The 19,323-nt window shown below is 39.4% G+C and overlaps 1 protein-coding gene across 1 annotated transcript in view; it reads right to left on the bottom strand.

The window, feature by feature from the left end:
• MDN1 (MDN1, midasin homolog (yeast)) overlaps positions 1-19,323 on the bottom strand; it is a 204,842-nt gene that overhangs the window by 60,971 nt on the left and 124,548 nt on the right. The window contains exons 41-58 of the mRNA XM_006870613.1: positions 17,731-17,820; positions 17,362-17,625; positions 17,000-17,261; positions 15,141-15,300; positions 14,290-14,406; positions 12,795-13,003; positions 11,928-12,076; positions 11,320-11,531; positions 10,936-11,156; positions 9,535-9,648; positions 7,816-7,948; positions 6,301-6,416; positions 3,681-3,814; positions 2,072-2,229; positions 1,759-1,879; positions 1,050-1,260; positions 414-645; positions 176-302 (exon numbers count right to left, since the gene is read on the bottom strand). Of these exons, the coding sequence (XP_006870675.1) occupies positions 176-302; positions 414-645; positions 1,050-1,260; positions 1,759-1,879; positions 2,072-2,229; positions 3,681-3,814; positions 6,301-6,416; positions 7,816-7,948; positions 9,535-9,648; positions 10,936-11,156; positions 11,320-11,531; positions 11,928-12,076; positions 12,795-13,003; positions 14,290-14,406; positions 15,141-15,300; positions 17,000-17,261; positions 17,362-17,625; positions 17,731-17,820 (3,030 nt within the window). The remainder of the gene's footprint in view (positions 1-175; positions 303-413; positions 646-1,049; positions 1,261-1,758; positions 1,880-2,071; positions 2,230-3,680; positions 3,815-6,300; positions 6,417-7,815; positions 7,949-9,534; positions 9,649-10,935; positions 11,157-11,319; positions 11,532-11,927; positions 12,077-12,794; positions 13,004-14,289; positions 14,407-15,140; positions 15,301-16,999; positions 17,262-17,361; positions 17,626-17,730; positions 17,821-19,323) is intronic.

Below are 19,323 nucleotides of genomic sequence, written 5' to 3'. Positions count from 1 at the left end.
GGTAATTATTGCAAAAAAGAACCCTCAAAATTCTCTAAAACTAGAGTTTGAAACATGGAATTTCTAAATTAAATGCCAGTTAATTAACTTCAACCAAAAGTCTGCCGTAGAAAATCAAATCGGCAAATAGTGGAAAGAGAATTTACTTGCCCTTCGTTTTAATTTTGATTATTACCTGTGGATGGTGCAGTACGGACCAAAGGTCTCGAAGCTCTCGAGGAGCAACTGGTGTGTGCTTGAGACAAAATGCGATGTGCTGTCTTATCTGCTCATCTATGTGGGGTTGCTGGGTTTTGCTGGACCTGTTCCAGAGATAAAGAAGGATGGGCTATCAATAAACTGCTAGAAAATTACTGTGTGTAGAAGATGGCAAACAGGTTCCCCCTAGGTAAATAACTGAGCAGGTGGTTTACCTTCTCAGATCAGCCTGTGCCATAAAATCAGCTGTCACTTTGTACTGCCAAAGCATAGCCAGGTACTCTGTTGCAGGCCACATCTGAACACGCCTTGTGAGTTGGCTTAAGGAGGTAAAGACTGCCTGTGACGGGGAGGCAGCTTCACTAGACTTTTTTTCCAGAAATCCCAGAGAAATTCCTTTGGCTTTTAGTTCTAAACACTGAGCATTCACAAGATTCTTCAATTCGTCTGGACAAGAAAACACACACTGTGTTATAGCAGAGTGGTTAAGACATTCCCAAAATCCAGCTCAGTGTGAGCAAGTTGCTTAACCTTAGCTTTGGGTTTCTCATCTTTTAAATGGTTCTATTAATACCTGAAGGATTCTAATGGCTGAATTAAACAATATATGCGAAATTTAGCTTTGTATCTAGCATTTTTTAATGGTGTGGCACCACAGGATAATGCAAAGACAGTGGTTCAAACTCACCAGCTACTCCTTGGAAACTCGACACATGGTCACTATGAGTCAGAACTAACACAAAGGCACTTAACAACGTTACACAAAATAATTATAATTAATGAAGGGAAAAACAAGGCCTACAGAGCAGAAGATACCGCCAGAGTATTTGTCGAACTCCAGAGTACATTACCTGGGTTGACATCTTCCAGAATATTAGCTCTGAGGACCAATGTCCAGGCCTGCAGGAGACTTTTCTTTAATGTCCACTCAGAAGCAAACACTTGGAGACGACTAATGTCTTCCTGCCATCCACTGTCCCCAAGGGCAGGTATTCGCTCCTTAATGGCAAGGGCTTTGCTAAGCACTTTCAATTGTGAAAAACATTCTACCACCAGCTTGTCCTGAAACATTACAACACAGGAGAGTTCATTATAGAAACGTGGTTCTTTTTAAAAGTCTACACATGTCTGAGAAGAAATTTCATCTACTTTTTTGATGCTTTCAGAAAATATAGAGTATATTTTCTCTTATTCTAGAAAGATTTTATAACAATAAAGTTGAAACTCCACACAACCTTTATAGGCTCAGGAATAAGAAAAATGGTAACATTTAACAACTTAAATAAATAATTGTGCACCTATAGTACTTTGTGGAGTCCTGGTATGGCACCACAGGATGAGTATTTAACCTCAAGATCAATGGTTCAAACTCAGTGGTCACTCCTCAGAAATCCCATACATGGTTGTTATGAGTTGGTACCTACTCAACAGCACTTAAACAATGCAATATTTATGAGTAAAGCTTTACAGCAAAGGTGCTTCTAATTAAATGTCAGTTCCCAGGATAACTTCAGGGGAGAATGTCAAATCTTTGCATTTACAACATGCTTTGAGGTATACCTTGAAAGGAAATGGCTGTCCCAGGAACTTCTGCAGCTTCTTTATACCACTGAAACCACCAGTCGGGCTCCCCAAGCAATTCTGAATATGTTCTGAAACAGTCTGAACCTCCTTGTAATATCTTTAAAAAATGGGAATAAAAGATAGAAGGAAGTAAGGAAATAGGAGAGTGACAGTTAACAGAAGTAGTTACACTTTATATTTTATTTGCATTCACCAATATGCCACAGGAGTAAGCCACATAAAGAAGAAAAGGAATTTCAATTCTAAACAACATCAATACTGCAGATACTGATAGTACTATGAGTCTTACTTGTCTTCATGATTCATCAGGAGTTGGGGAATCTGATGGACCAAATGTTTCAGAACCCAGTGCCAATGAAGGGCAAGCAGGGCTAAGCCTGGGGCATCCACTTTTACTGTGTCAGCCACAGTCCAAAACCGGTCCCGCCACCGCAAAGAACCCAAGATCTGAAAACAGAGCACAGCAAAGCTGCTAATAAACGTCTCCCATTAAAAGATACTTGGCACAGACTTCACTACTATTTGTGTTGTTAATCAACATTCAGCATGCACACATGAAGGTCTAAAATAAGACTATAATATTTGTAGAAGCATGAAAGCAGACAAAGAATGAACAACCTTTTCTCCAAGTACTTGACCTACGAAATTATTACTTTACAGAAAATGAAACTTTGGGGTTATATGTTAAGCACATATATAATTTTATAAGAAACTCCCAAGTTATCTTACAAAGTAACTACACTATTTTGTACTACAACCAGCAACGTAGGAGATTTCCAGTTGTTTCATATCCTTTAATATTTGCTACTGTTTTGTTTTTCTTAAAAGCCATTCTAGCAGATGATTCTGTTCCTATGGTTTCAATTTGCATTTTCTTGATAACCAATCATTGCAATTTTTCAAGTTCATACAGGGCACTAATATCTTCTGTGAAATGTCTACTCAAATTTCATGGTCATTATAAAACTGGTTTGGTTGTCTTATTGCTATTAGTTAGTTTCATATAATTTATATGTTTTACAAAGTTTCTCCTACTTTTAATTTTCTTGATAGTATCTATGAGAAACAGAAGTATTTACTTTGATGAAACCTAATTTATCAAAATTTTCTTTTATGAACAATCTTTATAAATCTTTGCTGATCTGATTTTCTCCCGTTTTCTTTCAGATGGCTCACAATTTAGCTATGACCCATTCTGAGGTAATCTTTGTATATAATGTGAAGTAAGGGTAAAGGTTTTTTTAACTTTAAATAGAGAGCCAAGTTGTCCCAGTACCATTTGTTAAACAAGCTTCCCCCTTTTTATGTTGTTGAGCAAAAATCCACTGACCATATATATGAGGGTCTACACCAGAACTCGTTTCTTGCTGCATCAATCTATACGTCTATCCTTATGACAGTACCATGTTGTCTTGATTACTCCCCTTGTAATGTATTTTTATAGCAAAGCAGTCTTTAGATTAGTGGCTCTCTCCTGGAGGTGTGTGGGGGGTGTGTGTGTGCACGCGAGTGTGTGTATATGCACGTAAACTTGTCAGATGGTATACCTTATGTAGTTTATTATTATGTCAATTATACCCCAGTAAAGCTATAAAATATATATGTATGTTGAAAGCTGTAAGAATGTTGTTGCTGTTGTGAAGTGCCATCAAGTCAATTCCGACCCATAACGGCCCTGTATAGGGTTTCCAAGGAGCAGATGGTGAGCTAGAACCACTGACTTTGCAGTTCAAACGACTTTGCAGTCTGACGCACTAGCCCACAAATAGGTTAAAAAAAAAGAATGGTTAGGTATCTCAAATAGTAATGAAACTGAAGTCAGTCTTGTCCCCAGGAATCTCTGTGCCAAAACAAAAGCTCTACTTGTAGATAAAATACAAGCAAGCACATTCCCTTACCTCATGGACAACGGCATCAGACACCATTCCCTGGGATGACTGCACCCAGAGCATTACTAGTGCATCACAAAGTTCGAAAAAAGCAGCAAGATTGACCACAATTTCATGAGGCAAGCTGTGATAGCTCTCTGGATCTTTAGAGTTGACATAAACAAAATACAAATATTCCATTAGATTTAATTATACCCTGGGCATTTTCTAAATAAACTGAAATAATGTCATCTGCAGTATAAAGAACAATTACTATTTTGTTGTCTGAGATAACAAATTTGAGTGTCAGTTTTTTTTGCCAGTTACTAAACTTAGCAAATTAGGCAAGTATATCTATAGATCTTAGTACTATCGCAATGAAAACTGCAAAGTAAAGCAATTTTTAAACAAGCATTTGTTTAAATACAAAGCAGAAACTAAGCGCATATATTTGTTTAGATAAAGAAATAACAAACAAATGAAATGTAAAAAACTGTAAACAAAACTATCATTAACAGTACTTGCTAAGAGTGGACTTCTCCCATTTATCAAAGCTTGAAATTTTTACATCAAGCACAACTATCTTTTTTTATTTAAAGAAATAAAGAGGAGAGGTAGAAAAAAATCTCTTATCTGAAAGGCTTATGAAGAACTTGCGCTTTTTGAGCCAATAAGCCTAGATTTCAAGTTCCAGCTCTGCTGCTTGCTAGAGATGGGACCTTGAGAATTTCTGTGCCTCCCTTTTCTCATTGCTGGTTATGTGCCGTGGATTCAGAACCAACTCCTAGCAACCCTGTACAGGGTTTCTGAGGCTGTAAATCTTTACGGGAGCAGAAAGCCTCATCTTTCTCCTGCACAACAGCTGGTAGTTTCAAATTGCTGACCTTGAGGTTCACAGCCCGATTCGTAACCACTACACAACCAGAGATCTTTCCCTTTTCTCATTAAACGGGACGATATCTCCCACCTCCTCAGGGTGCTATACAAAATAATGACATCCACAATTCAGAGAAGGCACCAGACTACAGGACTGATTGTCTCCATGAACCATGGTCTACTCTATTCTGTAAGAAAAGAACTACATGCTACCCAACTACCATTACCAAAGGCTCTGATCAGGTTCACACCAGATGGATCCTGATAGAAAGAATGAAAAATACAGAAAAGAACTTTAAATTCTCAAAGAATTCAGATTTCCTAGACCATGTGTGGGGAGACTTTTTTCTGCCAATATCTGTAACATCATTCACGGACCATACAAAATTATCAACTTAAAAATTAGCCAGCTCTCTTGTGACACAATAGTGAATAATTGTTATCAGGACTGACTGTGAGGGTTGGAAACGTGAAGGCAGACGTTTTGTAGCAAGGAGGGGAGTGATTAACTTTTCTGTCTAGGAGAGGAGGTCCCTAGGACCATGAATGGAGAAGAACAGAGAGCGGGACTCTACCCAGAGAAGCAGTGATGCCTGAGATGGAGGCAGAGACGATGACGTGGAGAGATGGAGCAGCTGGGGACATTAGACATAGAGAGGGAGAGGGGCTATGTGCTGACGACTTAGTGGGGGTGGAGGGCGCTTGTAGGATATACCCTTTGGTTGGTTGATGATGCATGGAGGTGCTTGTAACCATGGCAATGAAATGATATACAATAGGATGAATGTAAAACTAATGTTCTCCCATGTAAACTATCACATAATTCACAATAAAACAATAAAAAAAAAAAATTAGCCAGCTGTATTTGGTCAAACATTTAATTAACTCACCCCTAATATGATGAGCTAAGGAGCTCTGGTAGCGTAGTGGTTACAAATCGGGCTGCGAACCTTAAGGTCAGCAGTTCGAAACTACTAGCTGCTCCGCGGGAGAAAGATAAGGCTTTCTACTCCAGTAAAGATTTACAGCCTCAGAAACCCTGTACAGGGTCACTATGAGTCGGACCCGACTCGACAGCACTTAACAACAACAACAACAACATGATGGCTGGAACTACAGTTGCTTTGGCAGGGCCAGACCAAATGATTTTGGCTCACAGGCCTTATATAGTCCATAGGCTGGACACTGCCCCCCATCCTTGTCCTACACCCACCAAATTTGAGGGATCCCTGAAACTACTGACATGAGATACTTGTTAACTCTTGAACAAAAACTATGCCATGATATCACCTTTTAACTTAATAGGAGCTTAGCTCAAAAAGCAAAGAACTACTGGTATTTTTTGGTTTTAGGCAGTTACTCTAAAGCAAAGCAAGGATGTGAAGGTTGAGGGGCAGTGAGACTAAGTTAATGGGACAGGAACAATTAGAATGGAAATCAAGAGAAGGCTGAGAGTATAAAGGATGTCAATGAACACTGTATTGAGAAACTGTTAAATGGGAAATCTATATTGCTGTATATACTTTCACACACAAAAAATCAATAATTTTTTTTTTTTTAGCTAAATGAGATCAAGGACATATAAACCATTAAGCTCAGCACCTATCAGAGAGTCAATGCCCAGTAAATGTTTACTATTGCAACTGAGTAAGCAGACATGTTTAAAGTCGGGGCAAGGGATCTATAAATGGTAGCCAATGACAATGTCTCTCTACGTTAGCAAACTATGCAAAGCAAAACTTGATTGAAGAATACAAAAGGCAAATAATCTTACCTTTATGAAATTCAAAGGACATTCTCAAAACACTATTTCTTAACTTTTTGCCACCAACAGAAACCAAATTTGATTCAGTAAAAATTCGTTTTTCCCGGTCAAGATATATGATTGCCCTAGAATAAGATAAAGCAATGTCACAAATGGTTACCAGCTAATAATACTCTTCAATCATATTTTTTTTGGGAACTCTTGGAACATCAACTCCCTTTATGCTGCTATACCTCCCCTGCCTCTGCAACTTCTGAACCAGGCAGATGGAGTCGAAAGTGATGGCTAACTGGCGTAGGTAAAGGAGGATGGATGGCTAGAGAAAACTGGGTCTAGGCCAATTATCAGGCTCTACCATGACCTGACAAATTGCACTTAAAACTGGTCATCATGAAATTGATCTGTGGTGTCGGAAGTTACCTGGTGGGGAGGAAGGGGGAGTTACTGGGAGTGGGGACAAGAGGTCTCTGGGATGCTAGTACACACACCACATTGGTGGGTTCACTGTGAAAATTCACCAAAGCCATATCATATACTTATAACAGGTGAATCTATGTACATATATTTCAATTACAAAGCTATCTTTAAAAATCTGTATCACTGATGGCCAATTAAATACTACTATTCATTACAGCTCTGGTAAGTGTAGTGGTTATGAATCGGGCTGTGAACCTTAAGGTCAGCGGTTCGAAACTATCAGCTGCTCCACGGGAGAAAGATGAGGCTTTTTACTCCCATAAAGATTTACACCCTCGGAAACCCTGTACAGGGTCGCTGTGAGTCAGAACCGACTCGACGGCACTTAACAACAACAACATTCATTACAGTAAATGAGGAAAGATTAGCCCTTGCACAATAATTATGCAAATTTATGTGAGTCTACATGTAAGTAAAGGAGCTGTGGTAGCGTTGTGGTTACGAATCAGGCTGCTAACCTCAAGGTTGGCAGTTTGAAACTACCAGCCTTTCCGCAGGAGAAAGATGAGGCTTTCTGCTCCCATAAAGATTTACAGTCTCAGAAACCCTGTGCAGGGTCACTATGGTCAGAACCGACTTCACAGTACACAACAACAACATATGTAAGTATGTAGATGCTACAAATGTCTCCAACTCTAACATTTGAAAATGGAACATTATATATGGGCAGACAGATAGCTGAGGAAAAGACAAGCAGGTTAAAGTGGGAGAAGTTGCTGGGAGACACAAACAGAACAGTGGTAACTATGACGATCTTCTGATAAAGGCTTAATATTAAATGATACATCTTACCACTACTATTACAAGTATGGCTATTACAGCACCCTATTAAAATGCTAAGAACCTGTAATATTTGCAGGCTTTTAAACATCAGTCCGAATAGTTTCACTGAGTGCAGAGCATGAAGGGAAAAGTGCTGATAAAGATGACCATGTCTAATGCCTCTCCATTTCTCAGATGCACACATAAACTACATCTGACTCTTAGGAAAGGGACAGCCTGCGAATCCACAATGAGACAATACTGGGAGTAGCACACTTCACCTACTTGTTAGCAACAGATTCTACAAGAGCAAAGAGCTGCTCAGGCTGGTCCATTTGGGGGTCAAAGTCCATGGAATTCTTAACGATGTCCAAAGCCTGCAGATTCCATCGAGGATCCAGAAGGACCACAAATTCATCTAATTTAAAAAACAGAAGATGAAGAATTTTGTAGTAAGATTCCTTGCCTGAAAAGTTTCAGTTGAATGTTTTATTTTACTTTGATCATATTTCATTCTTGATGAGGAAGAAACAGGACAGGAAAATGTTACTAGATACTAGAAAAGAAGCTTTTACTCTATTTCTTTTCCAAATGCAGTATATATAAGGGTTAACTCCTGCGAGAACATTAACATTCCAGCCAAAGCATTCAGGTCCCACTACTGGTCTGAAAAGAACCCAACAACTGAACCACAAATACACAACTCAAGATGATTTCACTTAAAAGCCATGTCTTTACAATCACAAGGCTCCTGATGCATTCTCATATTCCTTTGTGTCACACAAGGAACCTTTTTTGTAAAGAAGTAGTGAGAAGACTTTGACCTTCTCCAAAGATTTTAAGGACCAAAAAAGGGAAACAAGACAAAAACAATGGTAGCATCAATTTGAAGTTGGCTAGGCAGGATGGTGCAGTGGTTCACTTCAGTTTTACAAAGCATCCACCACTGAATACAAGAACCTACTGTGGACAGCAAGGCACATAAAGGAGGTTGCTTGTGTTCTAAAGTCCAGTAAGAAAAGGTGAAGTAGAACTACTATGTTCCAATAGCAGACCAAAAATATCTGCTGAAGAGGGAACATGCTCCTCTAAAACTGTGCCTGCCCAAACCACAATCCTTCCACAATGTGAAAGCCCTAATTTAGTTCCACCACAACATGGGTAGTACAGTAGTTTATTCTGTTTGGTTTTCTTCCCAACCACTTACCACGTTACCTTTAGTGTACATAAAGTAATTGTTTTAGCAGCATTATGCATAGTTTTAAAAGGTATCATGTATCATTTTACAAACAAATGCCTAATGCTACATTTTGCTCAACACCAAAGGATGGGATTGGGAAAAATAAAAACCTGTTTGTGAAACTGGTCCTATTTTCCTCAGTAATATGATGTTCAACCAATCTTATATTATTTTTTTCTAATAAAAAATTTGCTATATTATTTCTTATTAATAAAAGAAGTCCTGAATACCTCCCCTGATTAGACAGCTTGAATATCTATTTCTTTTATCATTATTGGTTTTAAGACTTTGTCATTAAAGCTATGTAACTCTGATCACTAAAGTTTTATATTTTCTGAAGAAATTGGCCCTGTATATTTTCCCCTTAAGGCCAGTTATCTCATGGTTCAAAACTTCCCATTAATAGTATCGACCCGGTGGGGAGGAGAAGATCACACAATGCTGTAAGTGGAAAGGACCTTAGCAAAATGAGAGTTTAATTCCCCTCACATTTTCCCCTGCTTGTGGGCAGGAGTCATTTTGTAGTGAAGTTAGGAGCACAGCCAGTCTTCTAGCTCCCCTGTTCTCTCCACTCCATGTGTATCAATAGCCTTTTCAAAAGCTGCAGGATATACAAATAATTTCCAACAAAGGAGAATTTGCATCTCTATGTCTTACAAACACTGTTTGTTAGGTGGGAAACTGGAGAGGCCTTTTCCCCACGGCATTCAATGGACACGTTTTCAGAACAGTGCTGAGAGTTAGAAATAAAATGCACAAAGTACCTGTTATATTTGGTTGCAATACTTTGATGACATTACTGACCCCAGATGAGAGAGAATTTGAGTAAAAGTTCCTAAGAGCTGCAGCACTGGCTTCCAAATGAATCTGTATTGACTCTGTGGTGGAAGGAGAATCAAAGGTTAGTATCTAAAGCAACAGGTACAACTGAACTTTCCACAAAGAAGAAAATGTTCTATAGCTATGCTGTCAGACACAGTAACTATAAGTCACATGTGATTACTGAGCACCTGAAATGTGGCTAATGTAACTTAAAGACTGATTGTTTAGATTTTCTTTTTGATTAATATACTGAATGAAATTTTAGCAGCCACCTATAGCTGTGGCTACTGTACCAGACCATGCAAATAAGAATATGCAAACAGGATCTGTCGACACATATCTGGATGCAACTACATGTGTCCCTCAATAATATACGCCACTTTTACTAAGTTCTTAGGGAGTCTTGCTATGGCAGTATAGGATAAAAGCACTACACCCCACAAGGTTACTAGCTCAAAACCACCAGCAGCTTGCTCCTCAGAAGGGGCTCAATGGCACTCAATAATAACAAGTTCTTATGGAACAGAAAGACTCATGTAAAGTCAATTACTGTCCCAGCAAATCTCATATCCTGTACTCCTACACTCCAGGTTAATGGTGCTGCTACTGTCTTCCCTCATGTTAAATGGTTGTGCAGCAGTGTTAACAGCACAAAAAAACAGGATGTTACACAATAAAAAGTAATATGAATTACTGTTCGTTTTCCTTTTGGATTTGGTAGAAATATAGATAGATTCTACAATGGAAGAAATAAGTTTTATTTGTGATACAATTCTAAGGGCTGACTTGTTCCACTATTTTTTAAAAGAGTTACTCAAATATTGGTGGGGCCCGGTGGTGCTGTAGGATAAGCACTGGACTAATTGGAATGTCAGCAATTCAAACCCACCAGCCGCTGTGTGGGAGAAAGAGGCTTTTTGCTCCCATAAAGATTCACAGCCTCAGAAACCCTGTACAGGGTCGCTATGAATTAGAATGGACTCAATGGCAGTAAGTAAGTGAGTCATACAAACAGTGATGCTAGGTCACAAAGTTCTTGCTTAGAGATCTCCCAGATAAAATGTTAACTGTGCAGTCACAGAATAACACAGCTGCTGAAGCACTAACACAGGGTTGTTGTTGTTAAGTACCATGGAGTCACTTCCAACTCATAGTGACCCTGCACAGGGTTTCCGAGGCTGTCAATCTTTACAGGAGAAGAAAGCCTCATCTTGCTCCCACGGAACGGCTGGTAGTTTCAAACTGCCAACCTTGAGGTTAACAGCCCAATTCATAACCACTGTACTACCAGAGGTAAATGGACATAAATTACATCATTATACAAATTAAGCTTTTCTACTCACCAAGCCCCTGTGGTATATTCTTGGCTAAATGGTAAAGCCATTTAACTCTGAGCATCCAATCCTGATTAGTTGCTCTTTCTATGAGCAATTTAACAGCCATAGCCAGAACATCTGGTTCATCGATCCAGTATGCATCCATTTGTACTGGACTGAATTTAAGGTTTTCAGGATTAGAGGATTGCATAATTTTCTCTAAATCTTGCAGGGTAAGAGGCTGACTCCTGAAATTCATTGAAATGAGCAAAGTTAGTGCTAGAACAACTCTTATTTTACAAATCACAGAGAACAGAAATAACTGAGGAAAATATGGTCACGGCTGTTATCAGCAAAGACGAAATCCAGTGAATGTGCCAGAAGGACATAGAAGCTCAGGTTTCCACTGACCTTGCCCAGCTGTTGGTTTTCATGCTCATCCTGTTTAGGCAATAGGCTAAGATCTGTCCATCACTTCGGACTATAGAGAGGTGAGAGTCTTCAGTAGCAAAGAGAGCTGAGGGCAGAGAATCTGGCCATAGTCCCATGGCAAGAATGGAGTTACCCCAGGTTTCATGTGCTCGTACATGAGAAACATGCTTCTCCAGTAATGCCTGTGCAAACTGGTGTAGGAGACAAAAACACACACCAAAATACAAGTGCTATTACCAAAAAAACTATAAGAAAGAGCAATTAACAGTTTTCTAGGTCCTATGTGGCTACCTCGACAGTATGCAAAAACTTGTGACTGTCTCACAATAACCCTCATACATATTTTCAATGTACAACACCATGAGTTAACTTTTTTTTTTTCTGGTGACCAATATGTTTCATGAGGAAATACTTTCATTTAAGCTATTTTCCAAGGAAGTATCTGGATACAAGCTCTCCTATCAGCAAACTACAGTGGTCAACTTTCTTAGACAATAAACACTGCCATCTATATGCAACGAATTTCCTTCTAGCCAACAATGTAGCAAATCACAACTTAAACAGTTGTCAGAAACACTGCATAGTACCTTCTGGTTTGCTGATGAATGCTGGGAGCACACATACAATTCACTGCATGCTTCCGAAAAGGCTTTATTCAAACTCAGCCCTCGCTGCAGGTACTGGACAATGAGTACGGCTGTCTGAATCAGAGTTGATATGGAAGATGCTGGAGAACCTATAAATAAAAGGCATTGTATCCCTGAAACTATTGCTCCATGACCATCTTTAAACTTTAATTAAAAACAGCCCCTAAAGACTTGTCAAAACCAAACAACAGTTTAGCTTACCTAACAAAAAATGTCTGCCTTGAGCATTGTGTTTTTTTAAGAACCATCTATATGGGATCAAATTGACAACAGCAACTCTTAAGATGAGGTAGGTAATGGCGATTTTATGTGAATGGCAGAGACAAATCAGTAAAGGGGGTGAGAATGGTTGCACAAGTCAAAGAATGTAAACACTGTGTTATTGGATTGCATATGTAGAAACACACACCAGTTCAACAACTAAGTATATAAAAAAGTTTTAAAAAGAAGAAACACAAATCATTAATTCCTCTGTATTTCCAATGAAATAAATTCATCTATTCCACTTAAACCCACTAAGATTCTAAAGAAGCACTATTCAGCTGAACTTTCCACATTGAAATGTTTAATGGATTCTCTGAGTCTTAACAGATTTTTTTGTAGACCCTAAGAATAGAGGAACTCCTGGAACCAGTGGCCAAATGGAAGAACATAAAATTTCTTCAAGACTTAAAAAAAAACCTGTATTGGACTGCTAGCCTCCAGCTGCTCCTTGGAAACCCTATACAGGGTTGCTATGAGTTAGGGACTGATGCGATGGCACTTAACAACAAAACCCTGCAAAGACCCATAAATTAAGCTGCTCACCTGCAATAGTTTCTCGAGTCTCTTTGTGTAGAGCCAAGAGAGTGTCACACACACTGTCCCCCACCAACCCAAGACTGTGCAGCAGAATTTTCATATCCAGGTCGTCTGGGATGCTCCCATCCCCTTCTCCTGAAATGTAGATTTCAAGCCCACGATTCCTCATAGCTCGGGATATTTCTCCATGAACAGGATCCATTGAGAGAAAAAGTCTATTAACACAGCAAAAAATAAAGTCTATTAACACAGCAGCAAAATAAAATAGAATCCCGGTGCAACCAATGCTCAACCAATAGGTAAGCTCTCTGAATATGAGCCACATACGAGTTGCCTTTACCACGGGGACAGTGCTAACTCAACTGACAGCTACTTTATCTGTGTTCTAGCTATTTCCAAGGTGCATCCTTATAGCAAATCAGGTTCATTAAACCAATTTTCCTAAGGAACTATGTATTGTAAACCAAGTGTACCTTTAGTGCTATCTGATGACCTTAAAAACAACAACAACAACAACAACAACAAAAACCCTACACTCAGAAATTCCACAAATAATGTAGTGTGGATTCATCATTTTAATTCACCTACAGAGCGCAAAAAAGGAATCAGTGTGTGATTTTACACCATTAGCTAAATATATTTGTCTCCACCAAGCTGACTGACATCTCACATTTATGTTCAAAACAGAACAGCTGACTTCTTTGCTGACCATAACTGCTTTTCTTCTAGTCTTTCATTTTTCACTGAATGGTACCTGCATTTACCTAATTACTCCAGCCATTCACCAAGTTCACTGGCAAGTCCTAGATGCCTGACTGCCGTAGCTTAATTAGCATGATCTCTGGTCTGGCAGTTACTTTTAGATCCTGCAAAATGTTTGGAAATTTGGGGCCTCCATCCTTTACCACATGCCACAAAGATTCTAAAGGAGCACTGTTCAGTCGAACTTTCCACAATGTATTATGGCTGCAGTAGCCAGGAACTCCTTGACATGCATACTTTAGCAATTCAAAAAAGAACAGGGAAGTTCCAGGGTTAATTTTTACCACCATATCAGCTCACATCGTTCCCTTACACAAAGTCCTCCCATGACTTCCCCTCATTCTCAGAATACTGTGTTCTCTTCTGAGGAGCCAACCTTAGTCCTCAATTGGAGTAACCTTCACAACCCACCCACTCCCAATTACTTTGTATCTCAACCTGTTAAGGCAGTTTTTTATAAAGTTTACCATTCTCAAATTACCTTGTTCACAAATCTGTTTCTTATTTCTCTCCTCTCTAAGGTGTACTAAGTCCCAAGGAGGCAGGATCCTAGACTACCTTGTTTATAACTGTGTCCCAAGTCTACCAATGTCTAGCAATAGAACCTGAATAGATTGTTAACTAATTAATGAAAAAGTGAGCATGTTTGTGACATATATATCAGGAGATCCTACACAATGCCCACCTTCACTATCAAGTCTGTCAGAGTCTTTGGAATAAACTTAAGAGTCATAAATACCTGAAATTGGGATTTGGGGTTATCGTGGGAATTGCTCCATCTATCATTCCTCTCTCACTAACAGTGAGGACACCTCCAGGTTCAAGCAAAGCATTCAAACGATCCAACACTGATGGGCTACAAGAAGAGTTCAACTGTGAACAAGCAGCTTGGGGCATTGACCCTGCTCTCCTTGCAGGGCTTCCAGACCCAACCACCCCTCCATAAAAATCACTTTCCCATAAAGTCCTTCCTTTATTCTTTTTCTTTTCAGAACACACAGCCTATAGTTTCAGATGCAGTAAGTATATAAAACACTTTCTGAATAAATAAATAAAACAAAAAAAAATGATAGAAGGTTCCTGGAAGTATACCCATCTTTCCCTTCCCCCTTCCCTCATGCCCAAACATTATTAAATCTATTTAAAAGTAACTGGATTTAAATTTGAAACATAAAAAGAAAGCTACAGGAAGAAAAGGTTATCATCAGACACGTATTAGTTTCACTTTTGATAACTATATATATCCTGGGCCCTTTTCCTTTCTTCAGATGAGAAGTGACACATGGATGAATTGCTAACATGACTGGTACACATTTACTAATATATTTCAGAGTCAGACCATCCCTTTTACAAATCTCCAACAGAGAATGACATGACAAGTATTATCATAGAAGGGCCTAACTCAAAGGCTATTGCTTAAAAAGTAATCCAATTTTGCTAGCCTTCAGATCAGCTCTGGGAGAAGCTACAGAATGTGGCTGAGAATGTTTCTAGTTAAAAACAGTAGATCGAAAATATCAGAACTTCCACCTGACTAGCATATCCCAAATCTCAGTAGGGTCTGCCTATGATTGTGTGTAAGGTTCTTACTTGCAGAAGTTAACATTGTCCATTAGAAGCCAGTCTCCAGACTTCAGGGCCCCAACCAACATGCTGTCAACCCACTCAAAGGTGCCATGGCTGCGGCCGCTGACTGACTGCACGAGCTTCAACCCAAAGCCCCGGAACTCTTCCACAAGTTTGGCAAAATCTGAAATGTGACCATGCAGGGCAATTAATAAAAAAAGAAAAACTTATTTAAGGAAAGCTAGAAATGTCTGGCCTAATTTTGTTTTTAAGTTACTTATAGAATAAGTAAAAGGAATTTTGCTTTTGTTTTAATATTAGAATATTTGGTTTCAGGGCAGAATACACTTAGTGGCTTCCTGAATTAATGATTAGTTACTTCTACATTTGTACTTTATGAAAGTGCTAACCAAAGCTGTTTAGCTTGGCTTCTGTTATAATGAAGATGTCATGTGATTATAGTAACAACTGGTACTATATAAAAGGAGTCATGATGTCACTGTTAGATAAGCACTGGATTGCAGTTGGATAAGCACTTGACTGCAGGTTGGCAGTTCAAACCCATCAGTGAGGCTTTCTGTTCCTGTGAAGATTTCCAGTCTTGGAAACCCAACACAGGGTTGCTAAGGCTTGGAATTGATTCGATGGTAGTGGGTGTCGTATAAAGTATAAAGCGCTATTTTGCCTGATGCTTTACAGTTTATATAGCATTTTTCTAGAAAAATTTCAATCCATCTTTTCTGTTGGAAATTGTTTTATGACCACTTTAAAAATCACAAAATAATATATGTTGGACTCCTCCCTCTAGCTATGATAGAATAACAGAGATCAGATTTAATGTCCCACTGCACTTTAACAACTACAACAAATTACCAATTAGAAAACAGGGCAAATATATGAAACAATGTTTTCAGACATTGAACATCAGGCTGAGATTCCTGAAGGAAGAGAAACAAAGACGGTGAAGCCAGATGGTTGCCCACGGTTTCTGGAGGCAATGTCAAGGCTGCAGAGCACAGAGCAGGGAGGAGGGAGCCAAGCAGATTCCAGAGATCTCACTGAGTTGAGGTCTCACAGGTTGGAGTCCAAGGCAGCTGGAACGATGAGGCAGAGAACTGGAGAGGTAGGAGCTACTCATTGAAAGAGCTCCAGAAATCTGAATAAGGTGCCTGGAGTCTTTGGCCAAACAGAAATCCACATAGGTACATAAAGGGTACAAGAAGTTCCGTAAGGATGAGCAAAAACTTCCAAAGAAAGAAAATTTACTGGGAATTCGAAGCTAAATAATTCCTAGAGCTTATACAGGCTGACTCATTCCAGTTCCTACCAGGCAGAGTGGAGGCAGCACGTTTTGAAAGGGTAACAATCATTACGATAGACTCATCTATGGGCTTTTCTGTGACACCTACCGCCCACTCTTAATCCCCCTCTAGCATCTCACCCTTGTCCTAAGGACATGCTCTTTCCCACTCGGAAAACTGGACAGCAATACGCTAACTGTACGTGATACAGTCTAGGAGATTTTTTCCACTTTCTATACAAAATTAATAAAGTCAATTCACACTCATATCCTATACAGCTGAAAATGCTCTCAATTTCTTTTAAAAATTACTTAAAAACAAGTGGCTTATCATTAATGTACATCAAAGGAATCATAAAGCTTATTAAGCTTGAATGAATCACTAGTTTCATTCTTGTTTGTTTCTTTGGGATCACCAATTCTGAATATTTAGCTTCCACTTCATTTTCCTTTCTAAGCCAAAGATTTCTAAGTTCTGATGAATAATCACTAGTTTTCTAGATTATGGGCATTCCATTTACAAACATTACCTGCAAGTGGGCACAGTCTGACAAGTGTCTGATATGCACATTCAAGCACATACCTGCTTTGGAGTATGAGTTGATTTTATTGTTCAGTCGCTGCATAAGTAATAATACTGCTTCCAGCTTATTGACAATCTCCATTGTGACACCTTTCCCATCTTCTCCAAGACTCTTGGGCTTATATGTCAGAACGAAGTGACTCCAGGCTCGCAGCACTACTTCTGCATCATCAGCACTAATGAGGAGGCTGTCCCTTAACAGTGCCTGTACAGTGTCCTCTACCTTCTTTAGCAGCTGCTTCCAAGGGCGTACAAGATCAACCTGCAATTTGCAGAGCACATGAATCCATTATAGCCTGTGGCCAAAGTCAAAGGATGCGTAATCACCACCAACACAGAAGACCATCAGTCAGCCCAGTTACCTGCTCAAATCCTCCCAAAAGCTCAGTAGTGTCCATTGCACTGTTCATAGGCATGATCTTTAACGTGTGGCCAGTAAGGTGTGCCAGAAGCTGCACAAGGCTGGTCTTGCCCACAGAGGCCGGCCCCACGAGGATGACCATCCAGCTCATCTGCACACACTTCATGATCGACTCCAGGGATTGTAATGACCGGTGCAGAAGTGCCAGGGGCCGGCGAGAGGGGTGAGGAACATAGCTGGCCCGGGTAAGGACTGAGAAGCCCAGCTAAAACGACATGTCAATGCAATTTTACAAGTGTACCTGGTAGTAGAAGAGAGAAGAAATCATAGAAATCTATGAAAGAAAAGAGGATGATCCTACTTTCCTCACCTGAACATCATAGGGTGTGATGTGAAAAACCCTTGTTCCCATATATGGGTTGGAACTTGGACCAAACACATCCCTGAATACAGCAACGACCTAAAGGAAGTAAAAAACATTCAAAACACAAATCACTCCACCAAATTCTTAGCCAAACCTTTTGGAACAAATACTTACAGATTAGTAAGTTATAAGATTTGCACACGATGGGCAAGTGATTTTCTTTCTAAACCAGTCTGATTCCAAAAATACCATGTGGAGACAACAGCCAAAACTTGCTCTCTAACGCTAACCAATTACTTACATGCAGTATGCCCTTTTTAGCAAAAGCACTCTTAGAAAGCTTCCTGTTAATACTACTTTCTATTTAGAGTTCCAGAAAAATCTAAGGGGTGTTGTTGCTGTTGTTGTCAGGTGCCATCGAGTTGGAACCGACTCATAGCGACCCCATGCACAGCAGAACGAAACAATGTCCGATCCTGGGCCAACCTCACTACTGCTGCCACACTTGACGCTATCAATGATACCACCTGGCTGATCCATCTCGTTGGGGGTCTTCCTCTCTTTCTCTGACCCTCCATCTTACCCAGCATGACATCCTTCTCTAGCAACTGTTCCCTCCTGACAATATGTCCAAAGTATGAGAAACAAATTTAGCCATCTCGGCTCAGGGGTGTTAGGCAGGGTGAAAAAAATTAGCTTCTCATGGCATTAAAAAAAACTTGTTGTTAAATGCTGTTGAGTTAGTTCAGATTCATATAGTTTGTACAGTTTCCTAGGAGTAGCTGGTGGGTTTGAACCACTGACCTAGGGGTTATTAGTCCAGTGCTTACCTTACAGTACCATACCTAAAACAAACATTCACATTCATAATTATGGTTAATATGTAATGTATTAAAGTCAAAAGCAGTAACAAAGGTAAAATGAAAATCAGTGCCAAAAAATGATTATGAGAACGAAAGCAACATTATAGTAAAGTGTGCCCATCAGGTTACCTATGGGCCCAGGAAATTTCTGACCTCATGCTTTAATCTAACACCTATAATCAATCTATTCTACTTGTTCCTCTGCTATTTACCTACCACCCACTGCCATCAAGTCAATTCTGACTCACAGTGACCCTAAAGAATAGAGCAGAAGTGCTCCATATGGGTTCTGAGACTGTGTATCTTTATGGGAGAAGGCAGCCTCGTCTTCCTCTCAGGGAGTGGCTGCTGGGTTTAGCAGTGGTTAGCAGCCCAACAGTTAACCCACTGTGCCACTATGGCTCCTTGTTACCCCACCACTGGCTTAATAGTGCAAATGTTTTCATAATCTAGATTTATTTAGTTTTATAAAATCATATTCGATTCACTCAAAACTTACCAAATTTTACAGTTCTTCTCCTTCTATACAGTAACTGAACTGGAGGAGTGATGAAACCTTCAACATCCCATAGTAAGCCACCACTTAACCGACATCAACTGTCCAACAACTGGTCAATGTTTGATCACGATTAATATCAAAATTTGTTAAGTGGGTAAGTGAAAATATTAGATGGCATTTAAATTACATTTCAACAAAATTGTTGAAGTGGATGAAGTCATATGTAAACATGCTAAT

Source organism: Chrysochloris asiatica, unplaced genomic scaffold, assembly GCF_000296735.1.
Source record: "Chrysochloris asiatica unplaced genomic scaffold, ChrAsi1.0 scaffold00146, whole genome shotgun sequence".
Lineage (NCBI taxonomy): Eukaryota > Metazoa > Chordata > Mammalia > Afrosoricida > Chrysochloridae > Chrysochloris > Chrysochloris asiatica.
This window is presented reverse-complemented; position numbering and strand designations above follow the sequence as displayed.